The sequence below is a fragment of the Cydia amplana genome, chromosome 4, assembly GCF_948474715.1.
Source record: "Cydia amplana chromosome 4, ilCydAmpl1.1, whole genome shotgun sequence".
Lineage (NCBI taxonomy): Eukaryota > Metazoa > Arthropoda > Insecta > Lepidoptera > Tortricidae > Cydia > Cydia amplana.
Genome location: NC_086072.1, coordinates 12,446,782 through 12,460,904, shown reverse-complemented (window position 1 = coordinate 12,460,904; position 14,123 = coordinate 12,446,782). Strand labels below are relative to the sequence as shown.

The 14,123-nt window shown below is 36.2% G+C and overlaps 2 protein-coding genes across 2 annotated transcripts; one reads left to right on the top strand and one right to left on the bottom strand.

The window, feature by feature from the left end:
• The first annotated feature begins 460 nt into the window (after window positions 1-460).
• On the top strand, window positions 461-1,966 carry LOC134647634 (DBF4-type zinc finger-containing protein 2 homolog). The gene is made up of 3 exons (XM_063501991.1): window positions 461-806; window positions 898-1,146; window positions 1,880-1,966. The coding sequence occupies exons 1-3, from the start codon at window positions 465-467 to the stop codon at window positions 1,922-1,924; spliced, it is 636 nt and encodes a 211-aa protein (XP_063358061.1). The 5' UTR covers window positions 461-464; the 3' UTR covers window positions 1,925-1,966.
• A 9,650-nt stretch (window positions 1,967-11,616) lies between these two features.
• LOC134663282 (uncharacterized) lies at window positions 11,617-12,987 on the bottom strand. The gene is made up of 2 exons (XM_063519696.1): window positions 12,877-12,987; window positions 11,617-12,795 (listed from the first exon to the last, which is right to left on the bottom strand). Exon 2 carries the CDS (start codon window positions 12,706-12,708, stop codon window positions 11,617-11,619), a length of 1,092 nt encoding a protein of 363 aa, XP_063375766.1. The 5' UTR covers window positions 12,709-12,795; window positions 12,877-12,987.
• Window positions 12,988-14,123: the final 1,136 nt, after the last annotated feature.

Sequence of the window (14,123 nt, the reverse complement as noted above, 5' to 3'; positions counted from 1 at the left end):
AAAATTATTAAAGTAAATTAATTAGTTTTTGAATTACAATATTTACAATAGGAAATAATTTAATGTTCAAATGTATTTATAGTGTGTCACAGGACTGTTCCATTTCAAACATAGACAGAGAGATTCATACTATCTTTGTCTTACACTAGTACTAGCACCCAAAAGAAAAGGATGAGTATAGTTTTTTTGGTTCCTATTTACTGACAAGATTTGGTTGACCAGCTATATCTTCATATTCATTGTAATTGGCCTATGATAACTAATCATCTGTCAAACTTTTTTGTTATTCCTGACAGAACATTTTACAAAAATGAAATAAACAATCATCATCAACAAAAAATTCTTGTAAAAATTTGATTAAAACCAGAAAATTTTATATAATTATATAAAAATAACAAAAACAGGAAAAATTATAAATTACTAGATCATAATTATTAACTTAACCCAATACTGAACTAACAAAAATGTGTGCGTGTACATTTTGCCCGACATGCCCGCCGATCCTGCCGTGCGGCACCGGACCGTGCCGTTACTACTGCTGTCCCCCACCGCAGTGCTGCCAGCCGTGCGTCCCGCCCCCCGTGCCTTGCACCCCGTGTCCCCCTTGCAATTGCTGCGCCAGGTTCCGCCCGTGCCCGGCACCGGTCATCCCGGACATAGTTCCCCCTATTGTGCCGATACTGCCGCCCTGTAAGCCTCGTCGGTGCCCGCCGCCGGAACCGCCGCCGTATTGCCCGCCGAGACCAGTGTGCTGTCCTCCAGTGTTACCTTGCTGTCCACCTCCCGAGCCATGTGATCCTCCACCGGTACGTCTCACATAAACCAATATGTCCTAATCCCAAATTCATTAATTGTAATAAAAATATTAATCTAACTATATTTACCTACTGTTTTCAGTGCCGCCCTTGCCCGGAGCCCATACCATGTTACCAGCCAGTGCTACCTTGCTGCAATCCACAATGCCCTCCTCCAATCCTACCTAAACAACGACCGATTTGCCCGAGAGCCCCACCGTGTCCTTACCCTTGCCTACCCCTCGGTCGCAGTTGCTGCCCAGAGATCTGCGGATTAGACCCCGTAACGCGACGACGCCCGACAATAGTCCACAACAGTGTATTGACGAGGAATGTTGATAATAGGAGACAGGTTTGTATTTGATAATGTTAATACTATTGGCTCTGGGAGCTGTAGATCTCGCGAACCCATGGCTCCACCATTTTGAAAAAACTCCAAAAACTGAATCGACAAATAAAACTACTCTAACCTGGCCGCGCAGCCAAAGTGCCAATCGCTTACGCTCCCTAGCGATCGAAACGCAGCGCGCAGTTCTGTCACTGTCGCACTTATATGGAAGAATGATAGAGAGACACAAAGCGATTCGATGGCGAAGCGCAAGCGATCGTCACCTTGGCTAAGCCACCTGCTTACAAAATTTCACGAGAATCGATTGAGGATTGCGGAACATCTGGACATAGTTACGAAAGCATTTTTGCCCAAGCGCCAAGCTGAAACGGAGATTTTCGCTATCGCTCGGTCAATTACTTACGGCCAGCTTTTGGCAAGCTAATGCCATCCACTAGGTATAGTGCTTTACTTTAACAATGTGAGGAAATATAATAAATAGTTATTTGTTTTACAAGAGGGCAAAGTTGTTGTTTAACCGCTCATGCTAATATTGATACCCGAGCAAGCGAAAGATTCCAAAATTGAACCACGAGCACCCAAAAAAGGGATAAAATAGTTTTTTTTTCTTATTTACTGACAAATTTGGTTTACCAACATTGTTTAAAAAAAAATTGGGCACTTCCTATATTGTAATCGAAATTGAGCATGTTTAAGAAAAATACATATTAGTTAAATATAATTATCTTGTCCGCAGCCGGTTCCCTGGTGTGTCAACCACGTGAACGTGCCCCTGATCTAGTGAAATTGGCTGTCCTTGTTTTGGTAACGTTTTAGTAATGTTTGATGCAAGTACCTATTGTGTTTGAGGAAATATATTGTGATTCGATAAAAATATTTGATTCTAAATGTTCTGTTTTTCGTCCATTTAGGATAATTTTTATACCAGGGGCCCGTTTCTCAAAAGCTTGTAACTTGTAATAGTTGTAATACAAGTGGAAGTCCCTTTCTAACAAAGCTGTCAAAAAGTGACATCCGCTCAGTATTGCAAGTTACAAGCTTTTTAAGAAACGGACCCCATCAGAAGTAGGTGATTTCTTAAGGGGATGTAAATGAGGGTAGAAATCACTTTGGAAGTGTTTATGGATATATTTTATGTCTACGCAGATGAAGTCGCCGGTAGACTATTATATATGTGGTTTTCCATCAGAGAAGGCCCTTTATGCTTTATCTGCAATAACGAAGTTTCTATCAGAATTTCTGTTGAAATTTGAGACGGAAACGTCCTTATTGCACTTGAAGCATAAGGGACCTTCTGTTTTTCATATGAAAAGCCACATATTATAAGTTTTGATGAACACAAATAATTTTTTTAACATTATATTAGGTAATAGGGATAGAAGCGCTAGAAGGACACGGCCTAAAAATCAGTCGGAAGAAGACCGAACACATGTCCTGTCTGTTCGACAAAACGGCTAATAACCCAGAAAATGTCAAATTCTATATAGGAAACGATCGCCTGCCAACTGTTACAAAGTTCAAGTATCTTGGCTCCGTACTCAGCAACGACGGAAAGATTGACAGCGATGTAGTCCATAGAACTCAGACAGGCTGGATGAAATGGCGAGAACTCACAGGCGTCCTATGCGATAGAAAAATACCTCTGAAGGTGAAGGGTCATGTATACAAGACAGCAGTAAGACCAGCGATGTTATACGGATCAGAGTGCTGGGCTACAAATAAACCCCACCTGAACAAGCTCCACACCACAGAGATGCGCATGTTACGCTGGTCAGCGGGTGTCACCATGATGGACAAGATTAAAAACATGTATATCCGGGGTTGTTTCAAAGTAGCGCCAATATTGGAAAAGCTAACGGAAAAACGTCTGAGGTGGTACGGTCATGTACAGAGGCGTCCAGTAGACTACATGGTTAAGGTAGCGCTCGATATTCCAACGACGAAGCGAGGACGTGGAAAACCTCCTGCCACCTGGCTGACGACGGTTCAGCGAGACCTGAAAGACCTCAATATAGACGCCGACCTTGCACTCAATCGTGCAGAATGGAGAAAAAGAACAGGGAAGGCCGACCCCAAGTAAATGGGAACAAGGCCTAGCAGGATGATGATTAGGTAATAGGAATATTTTATGAGTGTGAGAGCAATACCTATATGTATACCTAGGAGTGTAGCAGATAACTTTGCTGGATCAATCATACATACGCGAATTATGCGATATACTATGTTGGACCGCCAATTATACAAATAACAAATTAACGCGAATAATAAGAAAATAAGTGCGGCAATTAAAGTTTCGATAAAAAAACTACTGGAAATATTTGCTTGTGATATAATGATCAACTGTTAAAATATACGAGCATAAAAATAGCTTCATTAAAAAAGACGAATAATGAAATTTGCGATAGTGATAAAATGCGATGTGAAAATTCGCTACTATGAAAATATGCTTTTGTGAAAATTGTCTAACAAATCATATATATACAGTGTGGAAAGATAAGTCGGGCCCTGGAGGGAAACTACCTTAAATCCTTAAGCTAGCTCATTTTACTTAAAGGAGACATTCCTTTATTTTTAAAAAGAAACAAAACTGCATTCAAAGATTTTCTAAATTTCGCTTGCCTCGCCCGGGACTCGAACCGACTAAAAATTGCAAAAAATAAAAACTCGCAATTTTATTCTACTAGTCGATACAGTTAATGTTAATGATAACATTTCTCCAAGAAACATTAGGTCTTAAACTCGTCTGTCGTACAAAATATCCATAAAATGTAATACTTAGTACTCAAGATTTTTTTAGACAAGCCAAATTGAAGAAAAAGCGGCCAAGTGCGAGTCGGACTCGCCCATGAAGGGTTCCGTATTTAGGCGATTTAAGACGTATAAAAAAAAACTACTTACTAGATCTCGTTCAAACCAATTTTCGGTGGAAGTTTACATGGTAATGTACATCATATATTTTTTTAGTTTTATCATTCTCTTATTTTAGAAGTTACAGGGGGGGGGGGGGACAAACATTTTACCACTTTGGAAGTGTCTCTCGCGCAAACTATTCAGTTTAGAAAAAAATTATATTAGAAACCTAAATATCATTTTTGAAGACCTATCCATAGATACCCCACACGTATGGGTTTGATGAAAAAAAAAAATTTTCGAGTTTCAGTTCGAAGTATGGGGAACCCCAAAAATTTATTGTTTTTTTTCTATTTTTGTGTGAAAATCTTAATGCGGTTCACAGAATACATCTACTTACCAAGTTTCAACAGTATAGTTCTTATAGTTTCGGATAAAAGTGGCTGTGACATACGGACGGACAGACAGACGGACAGACGGACAGACGGATAGACGGACAGACGGACAGACGGACAGACGGACAGACGGACAGACGGACAGACGGACAGACGGACAGACAGACAGACAGACAGACATGACGAATCTATAAGGGTTCCGTTTTTTGCCATTTGGCTACGGAACCCTAAAAAAGAAAAATACTTTAGTAAAATGAGCCAGCTTAAGGATTTAAGGTAGTTTCCCTCCAGGGCCCGACTTATCTTTCCACACTGTATACAGTGACTATATACAGTGACTGTATACTGTATACACTGTATACAGTGTGGAAAGATAAGTCGGGCCCTGGAGGGAAACTACCTTAAATCCTTAAGCTGGCTCATTTTACTTAATGGAGACATTCCTTTATTTTTAAAAAGAAACAAAACTGCATTCAACGATTTTCTAAAACTCGCTTGCCTCGCCCAGGACTCGAATCAACTAAAATTAAAAAAAATCCTATTTTATTATACTAATCGATAGTATTATTATTCAGGATAAAATTTCTCTAACAAACATTTGGTCTTAAAAATAAAAATGATCGTTAAATCTAACATTTTACATTTTACTATCAATTTGTTACACTTAAATTATTTAACTGATAAATTGTTCGAAATGAGCCCCCTCGTTCCGACTACACAAAATTAGTCACCGCGTTGAAATTCATTTCTTGTAGCCTCCAGCAAAGTGTTGTGGTGTATGCCCCTTAAATAACATTTTCTACCGCAACCTTTAGCTCTTAACTCTTGAACGGTTTCATAGCAAGTTTCATAAATAACATTTTTTACATGACCCCATAAAAAGAAGTCCATGGGCGTCAGGTCTGGACTTCTTGCAGGCCAAAATAAAGTTAATGTTAGATTTAACAATCATTTTTATTTTTAAGACAAAATGTTTGTTAGAGAAATCTCTTTGGGTTAAATAACAAAATTTCGACTCTCGTTTGCGGTAGACCCTCAGATAACTAGGATTGTGATAGATTGTGGTAGTAGCGCCCCCTACGCCCCTACGCAGAGTTTCGCGTAATATTGCGACAAAATAAGGTTTATGATTATATGGTCTATTAAACGTGTTACTATTACACTGTTAACACAGCAAAAAAATAAAACTGCACTGATTGGTTATTGATTCACTATTATTTGGACAAACACTAAATTACAGGCATTTATTACAGAAAGATTTTTTTACACTGATTTTATAGATTTGCACATATTCACTAATTCTTAACACATCACACTATATGCGTATGACAGCTGTAGATGTTGACGCAGCGATTCTCGAACCTGGTGCACTGGGGGAGCCTGGGTGGGGGGTGGCAGGAAAGGGAGATATTTCCGGGCCCGCATTGCATTGGTCCGACCGACTGGATACAAGACTCTGGCGGACAAGGCACTGGACAGGCCACTGGTTGATAACAGGTCACAGGAGGTGGACAGCAGGCAACAGGAGCTGGGCAGCACTTCATCTTGACTGGTATTCCGGATAATTTTATGTTAAGACAGGAGCCTGGATTGGTTGTTGAGGAAATGAAGAATGTCATGCGTACGCTTGCTCTTTATATAAGTTTTCGTGGCACACGGCACACTTGATTAATTTTCCTAATCGAGTGTTTCTATCGAGTTGGTTTTATCAATAACAATCTATGGGGTATGTTTTGTCAAAAATTGTCATAAATACAGTTGAGTGAATTTATTTGGGTAGGTAAGTACCCAGTTTTCAAAACATTTTTCGATAAGTATGTAAAATAAATAAAATTAAAAAAACGGTGAAAAGTTTGCTAAATTTAATAAAATAATTTATGGTAGGTACCTACGTGAGCGTCAGGATGACAGGACCATGATGGCTATTTATAACGAGTGTTACTCCAAGATTTAGTACCTATTTAGTACTATTTGGTACCTGACATCAAATATTTAGTACCTCAATAGAAATCGAGAAATATTGAAAATAAAGTGGCCAGCCATTCTGACGTCAGGTTGACAGGACCAAGTTCAGTTCCCCTATTTGTAGACGTTATATCGAATCCATCTTTTGACAAAGATTTAGTACCTATTTAGTACCTCTCATAATTATTCTTCTTATTTAATTTCGACTTAACGTAAAAAAGTTACAGCTAGAATAAACTTCGTATGTGCACAGTGGTGCAGCCAGTCAATGTGAACCGGGCCTAAAAGTTTGTTCAAAAGTTAATATTTTTGACTACAACATTTACTTTACGTTGTTTGGCCAATCCAAAATGAACCACAAGCGTAGTGAGTGGTTTGAAAGTGGAATCTTGAGCATTGCGAGGATTTCAAGGCATGAGGTTTAAACAATGTTTCTACCGAGTGACACACTACATTTTTGACCACACCAACTTGAGAGAAATACTCACTTAAAATTGAAAATCATCACTTAAAGTCAATTTGTAACGTTCCACGGGAAAAGGTACCTTATGAGGGTTTCTAGTTTCGGAGATATTAAATGTTTTGTAAAAAGTTGAAGTAATGCTATTTTTTTATTCATTTAATTTCGTAGATTAGGTTATTTGAAATATGAATATAAAAGTAAAATATCAAAACACTTACAAAACAATAAAAAATACATATAAACACAATATAAAAAAACCTAACCTAGGGTGCCGCCGGCAGCGGGGCAAGGCCCAAGCTACCGGTGGTCAGGGCCGCAGAGAGAGGAACCGGCGGACTATCCGCGCCGTGTCCAAGATCACCGCCTTCTGCATCTGGCCCTTGATCCAACCACCTAGCGAGAGTCCCTCAAGATGTTGGTCGAGACTAATCGCTATTAGACCGTTCGCTGAAACAACTATCGAATCAACATCCCACATTGTTTTATTATTATGTGATCTGAAACCTTAATGCTTAACGTTTGTTTACATATTTTTATTTTTGTTATAAGTAAATTATAAGCCTAGTAATGTCTTCTCAAAGTTTAGTAGAAAAGGTAGCGTATGGAGGAGTGACTGAAAATTCCAAAAATACCTAGGCAATACGGGAAAAGAAGTTTGGTAAAGAACTGTATTAGCATTCTGAAAAACTAATTTGATAATTTCAGTTCTGGTCGGGGGGCCTAGCCAATACCTATTAGGTATAACCGTACATCGGACCTACATTACAAATCCATGTAGCCTGCTATTATATCAAAGTTACTCTCGTCAAGTCCTTCTTGACTAGAATAATCTTCATTTGGTGCAACAAATCTGCCATTGCTTTGCTGAAAAATGCCAACATCCGACGCATTGCTATAGGTCATCATCCAACCTCAAAGCTGCTTGTCTTCAATGGCAACCAAAATATATTATTGATAAGAAATAGACGATATATACTATCTTAACCCCAAAATAAGATTAGTATATCTTAACTGTTCCATCATCATCAATCATCATGCCTCATCATGTAACTTAACCACAAGGTACCTTTTCATTACATACAAATTATTGATATTTTTTAAGATTATTATGACGAGGAACTAATTAAATTTGAAGCAGTTTAATGTAAATTAATATTTTCAATTCATAAAAAATAAACTTCAATGTAATTGATGTTTTGTAGTGATGTATTATTACATTTATTTTCATAAGGTAGGTACCTTTTCTTAAATGTATATAAGACAATACTCAGGAATTGTTAGGAATCCACCAAAAATAAACGTATTGTGTTGCTCTGAAAACAAAGATTTTATTTAACCAAACGTTTACATTTTGAAACTAAACTTATTTAGCCTTAAACACACTAAAAACATACCTGAAAACAAAGAAACGACATTTAAAGTCTATTAATTGGCATGTCGATTCCCACTTTGCACTTCAAACTATTTAATTTGTTGTATTTCACTCTCCGGTTTTATAACCTCACGATAGTACATTCGCCATCTTTCTCAAAACAAATACTGTTTTACCGATAGTGCAGCGATGCCGATGGCAGCGCCATCTGTCGGTCTTGTTAAGTAAACTTCTACTTTACCGACAGAGTCGATTGTAGACCATTCAAAGAAATCTTATTTCTTTATATCTCCCCTCCACGGAAAGAAAATTTTTTTAACTAGAAAATTTTCAAGCATGCTACAATGATTACTTTGATCTTCTCATTTATACAGATGCTGGAATGAGCTTCGAGATATGAAAAAGATTTGACTCTAATTTTTTGTGGCCTGTATCAATTCTATATATAGAATTTGAAATTTTTTCTTTAATTTCAAAAGGTCCAATCTTTAATTCATCTAGTTTTTTTCTGTTTAACTTGTGTCCGTTTTCTACATATACCATATCACCTGTATTGAACTTATGACATGTTCTATTCTTGTCGTATATTATTTTATTATAGTTATGAGATTTAATAGAATTTTCGAATGCAAGTTTTTTGTTTTTAATCCAGTCATCTACTGCTTTATCTAATTTTAACTCGTTTGGCAGCAATGAATCATCCGAGCCATCCAGAAGGTATCTTGGTGTGAAACCAGTGACTGTGTGTTCAGTACTGTTATATTGGTTCACACAGTCGTGAGCGATTGTTGTCCAAGCAATCTTATTCCCTTTTTCGTTCATTTTACATCTTATTTTGTTTACGAGAGTTTGATTAAGTCTTTCATTCAAACCGTTAGAGAATGGTGCATTTACTGCTGTGAAAATCAGCTGTATTGATTTTGCATTTAAGAAATCTTTAAATTCCTTGGAGTTTATGCCTGGATATTGGTCGGACAGGATCATGTCAATTTCATAATCTTTTATTACATTATTTATTAATTTTATGAAGTCCTTAGCACTCTGCGTCTTCGAGGTCACTATATATGCATATCGCGTAAAATGATCTACTAAAAGATGAAGGTATCTTTTTGTCGAGCGTGATCCACCAAATCCGCCAATTGTATCTATAGAAACGATTTCGAAGGGCTTAGTAGCAGGACCTAAATGCGACATTAAACCATATTTAACTTGTCTTCTCGTTTTATTCTTTATACACACCTCACATGTTTTACATGTATTAGTGATATTTCTTGTCATATTTTTTGCCGTATATTGTTTTCCAACTTTCATCTGCAACTGTTTTACACCTATGTGACACATATTTTCATGTACTTTTTTTATTAGTCTTATGCTGAATTCCTCTGACAATACTATTTTTTCTCTTTTCTTTATTTTCTTGTAATATACATTGTGTCTATGTATTAAATTGTTTTTATAGTTTTGAATATCCTTATTTTTTTCTTGGTCTGCGAGTACTTCCTGTAAATTTATTAAATTTACTATTTTTAATTGTTCTTCTAAATCTTCATTGGCTTCTAATACTGGATTCCTGCTTAAGCAGTCTGCCTCTAAATTATCTTTACCTGGTGCGTATTTTACTGTAAAATTGTATTGTGATAAATAATAGGTTAATTCTCCCAGGTCTTCATCAGGTCTAGATTTGATATTTAAATTTTCCAATGGCTTGTGGTCAGAGTATACTATGAATGTCTTGTCTATTAGCCAGTATTGCCAATATTTTATGGCTTCTTTAATCGCCAAGCATTCTAAATATATAGCTTTTTTTCTTTTTTGAACTTCATTTAGTTTTTTTGAAAAGTACGCTACTGGCTTTTCTTCTCCGTTTGGCTGTGTCTGTTTCATAACTGCCCCAATTCCCTCTAATGACGCATCAGTGTATATTTTAATTGGTAAATCTTTATCAAAAATTTCCAGGATCGGTTGCGAACACATTAATTTCTTTACTTCTTCAAATGAATTTTGACATTCCGCTGACCAAACAAACTTCTGATTTTTCCTGAGTAGCTTATGCAGTGGTTCCAAAATATTGGAGCTGTTCGGTATGTATTCTCGATAAAAATTAATTTTTCCTAAAAACTGTCTGATGTTTTTTTGATTTTGCGGTGTTGGGAATTCTCTTATTGAAATTAAATTATCTGCCACTGGTCGCACTGTGTTATTCTGTATTACATGGCCAAGGTATTTTACTGAACTTGAAGCAAATGTACACTTAGTGAACTTTAGTCGGAAACCTTCTTTTCTTATTGCCTCTAATAACTGCGTCAAATGATTAATATGTTCAGTATAAGAATTTGAAAAGACTAAGATATCATCTATATAATTAACGGTAAATTCTGTTAATCCATGTTTTCTTAGTATGTTACTTAATATTCTTTGAAATATAGCCGACGAGGTCTTTAATCCATACGGTAAGCAGGTCCACTGATAATGGCCTTCTTGTGTGACAAAACCAGTTTTCTTTCTATCTTCAATCCGTAGCGGGATGGACCAGAATGCCGAGTTAATATCCAGTGTTGAGAAAAATTTGCAGTTTCTTGTCTTTATTACTAAGTCCTCAATTAACGGAAATGGCTGAGCTTGCGGAACAACTATTTTATTTAAATCTCTGAAGTCAATGCATAGTCTGGATCTTCTGTTGTCTTCTTTTTTAAAAACTAGGGTCACTGGTGCAGCAAACGGACTGTATGATTCCTCTATAAGATTCTTCTGAAGTAATTTTCCAATTTGTTCTTCAATTTCTTTCTTATCTTGTATAGAACATTTGTAAGGGCGTTTACTACAATATGTATCCACTAGCAAGTCTATTCGGGCTTCATAGTCTCTCACTGTTCCGATATCATATTTATCCTTCGCAAAGCTTGATTTATATTTTTCGATAAGTTTATTTATTTCACATTTTTGCTTTTCATTTAAATGACTCATATCTGTGTTAAACTCTTCTTTCATGTGTTCATTATAATTCACAGAGATTAAATCTATTTTGTCACTGAGAACTGCGGAAGCAATTTTTTTATGTTTTTCTTTTTCTATTGACAGCCTTTCTGGTTTTTGACTGATTTCCAGGTTTTCATCTTGAGCTAACTTAAACTCTTTTATTATGTCTAGTCCTATGAGGAAGTCGTACTTAAATTCTTTTCCATCCACTATGTACACATCCATATGTTTTTCTATTTCCATAATTTTTATTTTCAAATTTGTCAAACCTTTTGCCCTTCTTACACCATTAATTGTTACTAATTTTGCATTTTTATCATATTTTTTTCTTGCTGATTTCTTCAGTTTCAATAATTTTGAATTAACTAGAGACACGTTAGAGCCTGGGTCATATATACCCAATACTTCTAATTTATCGTTTAATATAAGTTTGACTTTAATCAATGGTGTAATTACGCGTTTTTTTGATCATCATCAGTCAATTCAACATCCAGCACGACATTGTTTACATTTATTTTATTTTTTTTGTACTCATCCCCTGTTTGCTTAAACCAGCATTTTTCTTCGGGATGGAAACGGGCACCTTTGTTTAATTTTTCACATATTTTGCAGGGTTTGATCTTATCAGCTCCTACTTTTGTGTCGAAGGTGTTTCTTTTCGTTTTATAGTAAGTCTTTTTATTTATTGTATGCTCATATTTTCCAAGTTCATTGTAAAGACTTGTGGTGGAAGATATTTTTCCCTTATCAATCTTGTCCATTATGAAATCTGGTAAGCCCATTACGATGAGATGAATCATGGTCTGCGAGTCAGTCTGTTTGTTTACCTCTAGGAGTAGTCTTTCCTTCTTAGTGGCATATTCTATTAGTGAACCCGCTTGGTATTTAAATGTGAATGCGTATTTTATCTGGGACCAGCCTTTATTTCCATATGACTCACACAGATTATTTTTCCAAATTGTCCAGTCTGAATCTATGGTAAATTTTATCACCATGCTGTTGTACCAATCTAGGCACTGTTTATCCATTAGATGTTTTAACATTTCAATTTTTTTTGTATCCTGCACCATTTCAAACCTTTTACATTCATTCTCAAATTCCTTAATCCACTGTTCAACATTTGTTGTTTTTCCAGAAAATTTCTCCAGTAAAAACCGTTCAGCTATTTTCCCTAAGTTTTTACTTACATGTTCTGTATTATTAGTATTAGTATTATTACTTGAGTGTTTCGTTTCACTTATAATTTCGTCCAAATATTGATCCCCAAACTGTACATTTTCACCTATGTCCAAGTAGATTTTTCTCAATTCTTCAGTTAGTGGGATCCATAATTTCCGTGTTTGATGTCTTTTTTTCAATGAGTTTTTTACTTTAGTGAATACATCCGTAGTCGTAATACCAGTGTGTTTACTAGCAGGTTTCAGATCGTCAGGAACTTCAAACACACGACCGTCAGGTACCTCGATTGAGGTTATACATATTGTATTTGTTTTTCCTTCCGAGCCCGTCGCTAGTACCTCGAACGTAAATCTTAACTTTTCCATGTTTTTGTTTTTACTAGAAATGTCGTTTTATAAGACAATACTCAGGAATTGTTAGGAATCCACCAAAAATAAACGTATTGTGTTGCTCTGAAAACAAAGATTTTATTTAACCAAACGTTTACATTTTGAAACTAAACTTATTTAGCCTTAAACACACTAAAAACATACCTGAAAACAAAGAAACGACATTTAAAGTCTATTAATTGGCATGTCGATTCCCACTTTGCACTTCAAACTATTTAATTTGTTGTATTTCACTCTCCGGTTTTATAACCTCACGATAGTACATTCGCCATCTTTCTCAAAACAAATACTGTTTTACCGATAGTGCAGCGATGCCGATGGCAGCGCCATCTGTCGGTCTTGTTAAGTAAACTTCTACTTTACCGACAGAGTCGATTGTAGACCATTCAAAGAAATCTTATTTCTTTATATGTATATGTTTGTTTTCGCAAATAACGTTATTGTTATGTAAGTTTAAAGTGCCATAAGAGGTTAAATATAGTATTTAATTGCGGTTTTAGGATTTATTTCATTTGTATGATATAATTTCTTTAATATGTGCTCAGAAAAATTGATTGTGGGTAAAATTTTAGTAAAAAATATTCAGTTTTGTGATTTTTCATGAAAGTGAGCGAGAGTGCACCGCACCGCAACCGTTTAATGGAAATCCGTGGTCTCTGCCTACCCCTCCGGGAAATAGGCGTGATTATATGTATGTATGTAATAAATTCGAGTTATTTACTCATGTTGGCTGGTAAAATTGACTTCTAGTGATGATTTACAATTTTAAGTGAGTATTTCCCTCAAGTTGGTGTGGTCAAAAATGTAGTGTGTCACTCGGTAGAAACATTGTTTAAAGGTGACAGTCCATTTCCAACCGCAGCTGCACTACTGTTCATTTTACTATGGAAATTGACAGTAACAGCGGCGCGTTCAGTACCAGTAGTGCAGCTGCGGTCAGAAATAGAATGTTACCCTAAACCTCATGCCTTGAAATCCTCGCAATGCTCAAGATTCCACTTTCAAACCACTCACTACGCTCGTGGTTCATTTTGGATTGGCCAAACAACGTAAAGTAAATGTTGTAGTCAAAAATATTAACTTTTGAACAAACTTTTAGGCCCGGTTCACATTGACTGGCTGCACCACTGTGCACATACGAAGTTTATTCTAGCTGTAACTTTTTTACCTTAAGTCGAAATTAAATAAGAAGAATAATTATGAGAGGTACTAAATAGGTACTAAATCTTTGTCAAAAGATAGATTCGATATAACGTCTACAAATAGGGGAACTGGACTTGGTCCTGTCAACCTGACGTCAGAATGGCTGGCCACTTTATTTTCAATATTTCTCGATTTCTATTGAGGTACTAAATATTTGATGTCAGGTACCAAATAGTACTAAATAGGTA

Coding starts and splice junctions, on each gene's coding strand:
- LOC134647634 (XM_063501991.1), top strand. CDS start 465: ATGTGTGCGTGTACATTTTGCCCGACATGCCCGCCGATCCTGCCGTGC. Junction 807..897: donor AGCCATGTGATCCTCCACCG/GTACGTCTCACA, acceptor TACTGTTTTCAG/TGCCGCCCTTGCCCGGAGCC. Junction 1,147..1,879: donor ATGTTGATAATAGGAGACAG/GTTTGTATTTGA, acceptor TCTTGTCCGCAG/CCGGTTCCCTGGTGTGTCAA.
- LOC134663282 (XM_063519696.1), bottom strand. CDS start 12,708: ATGGAAAAGTTAAGATTTACGTTCGAGGTACTAGCGACGGGCTCGGAA.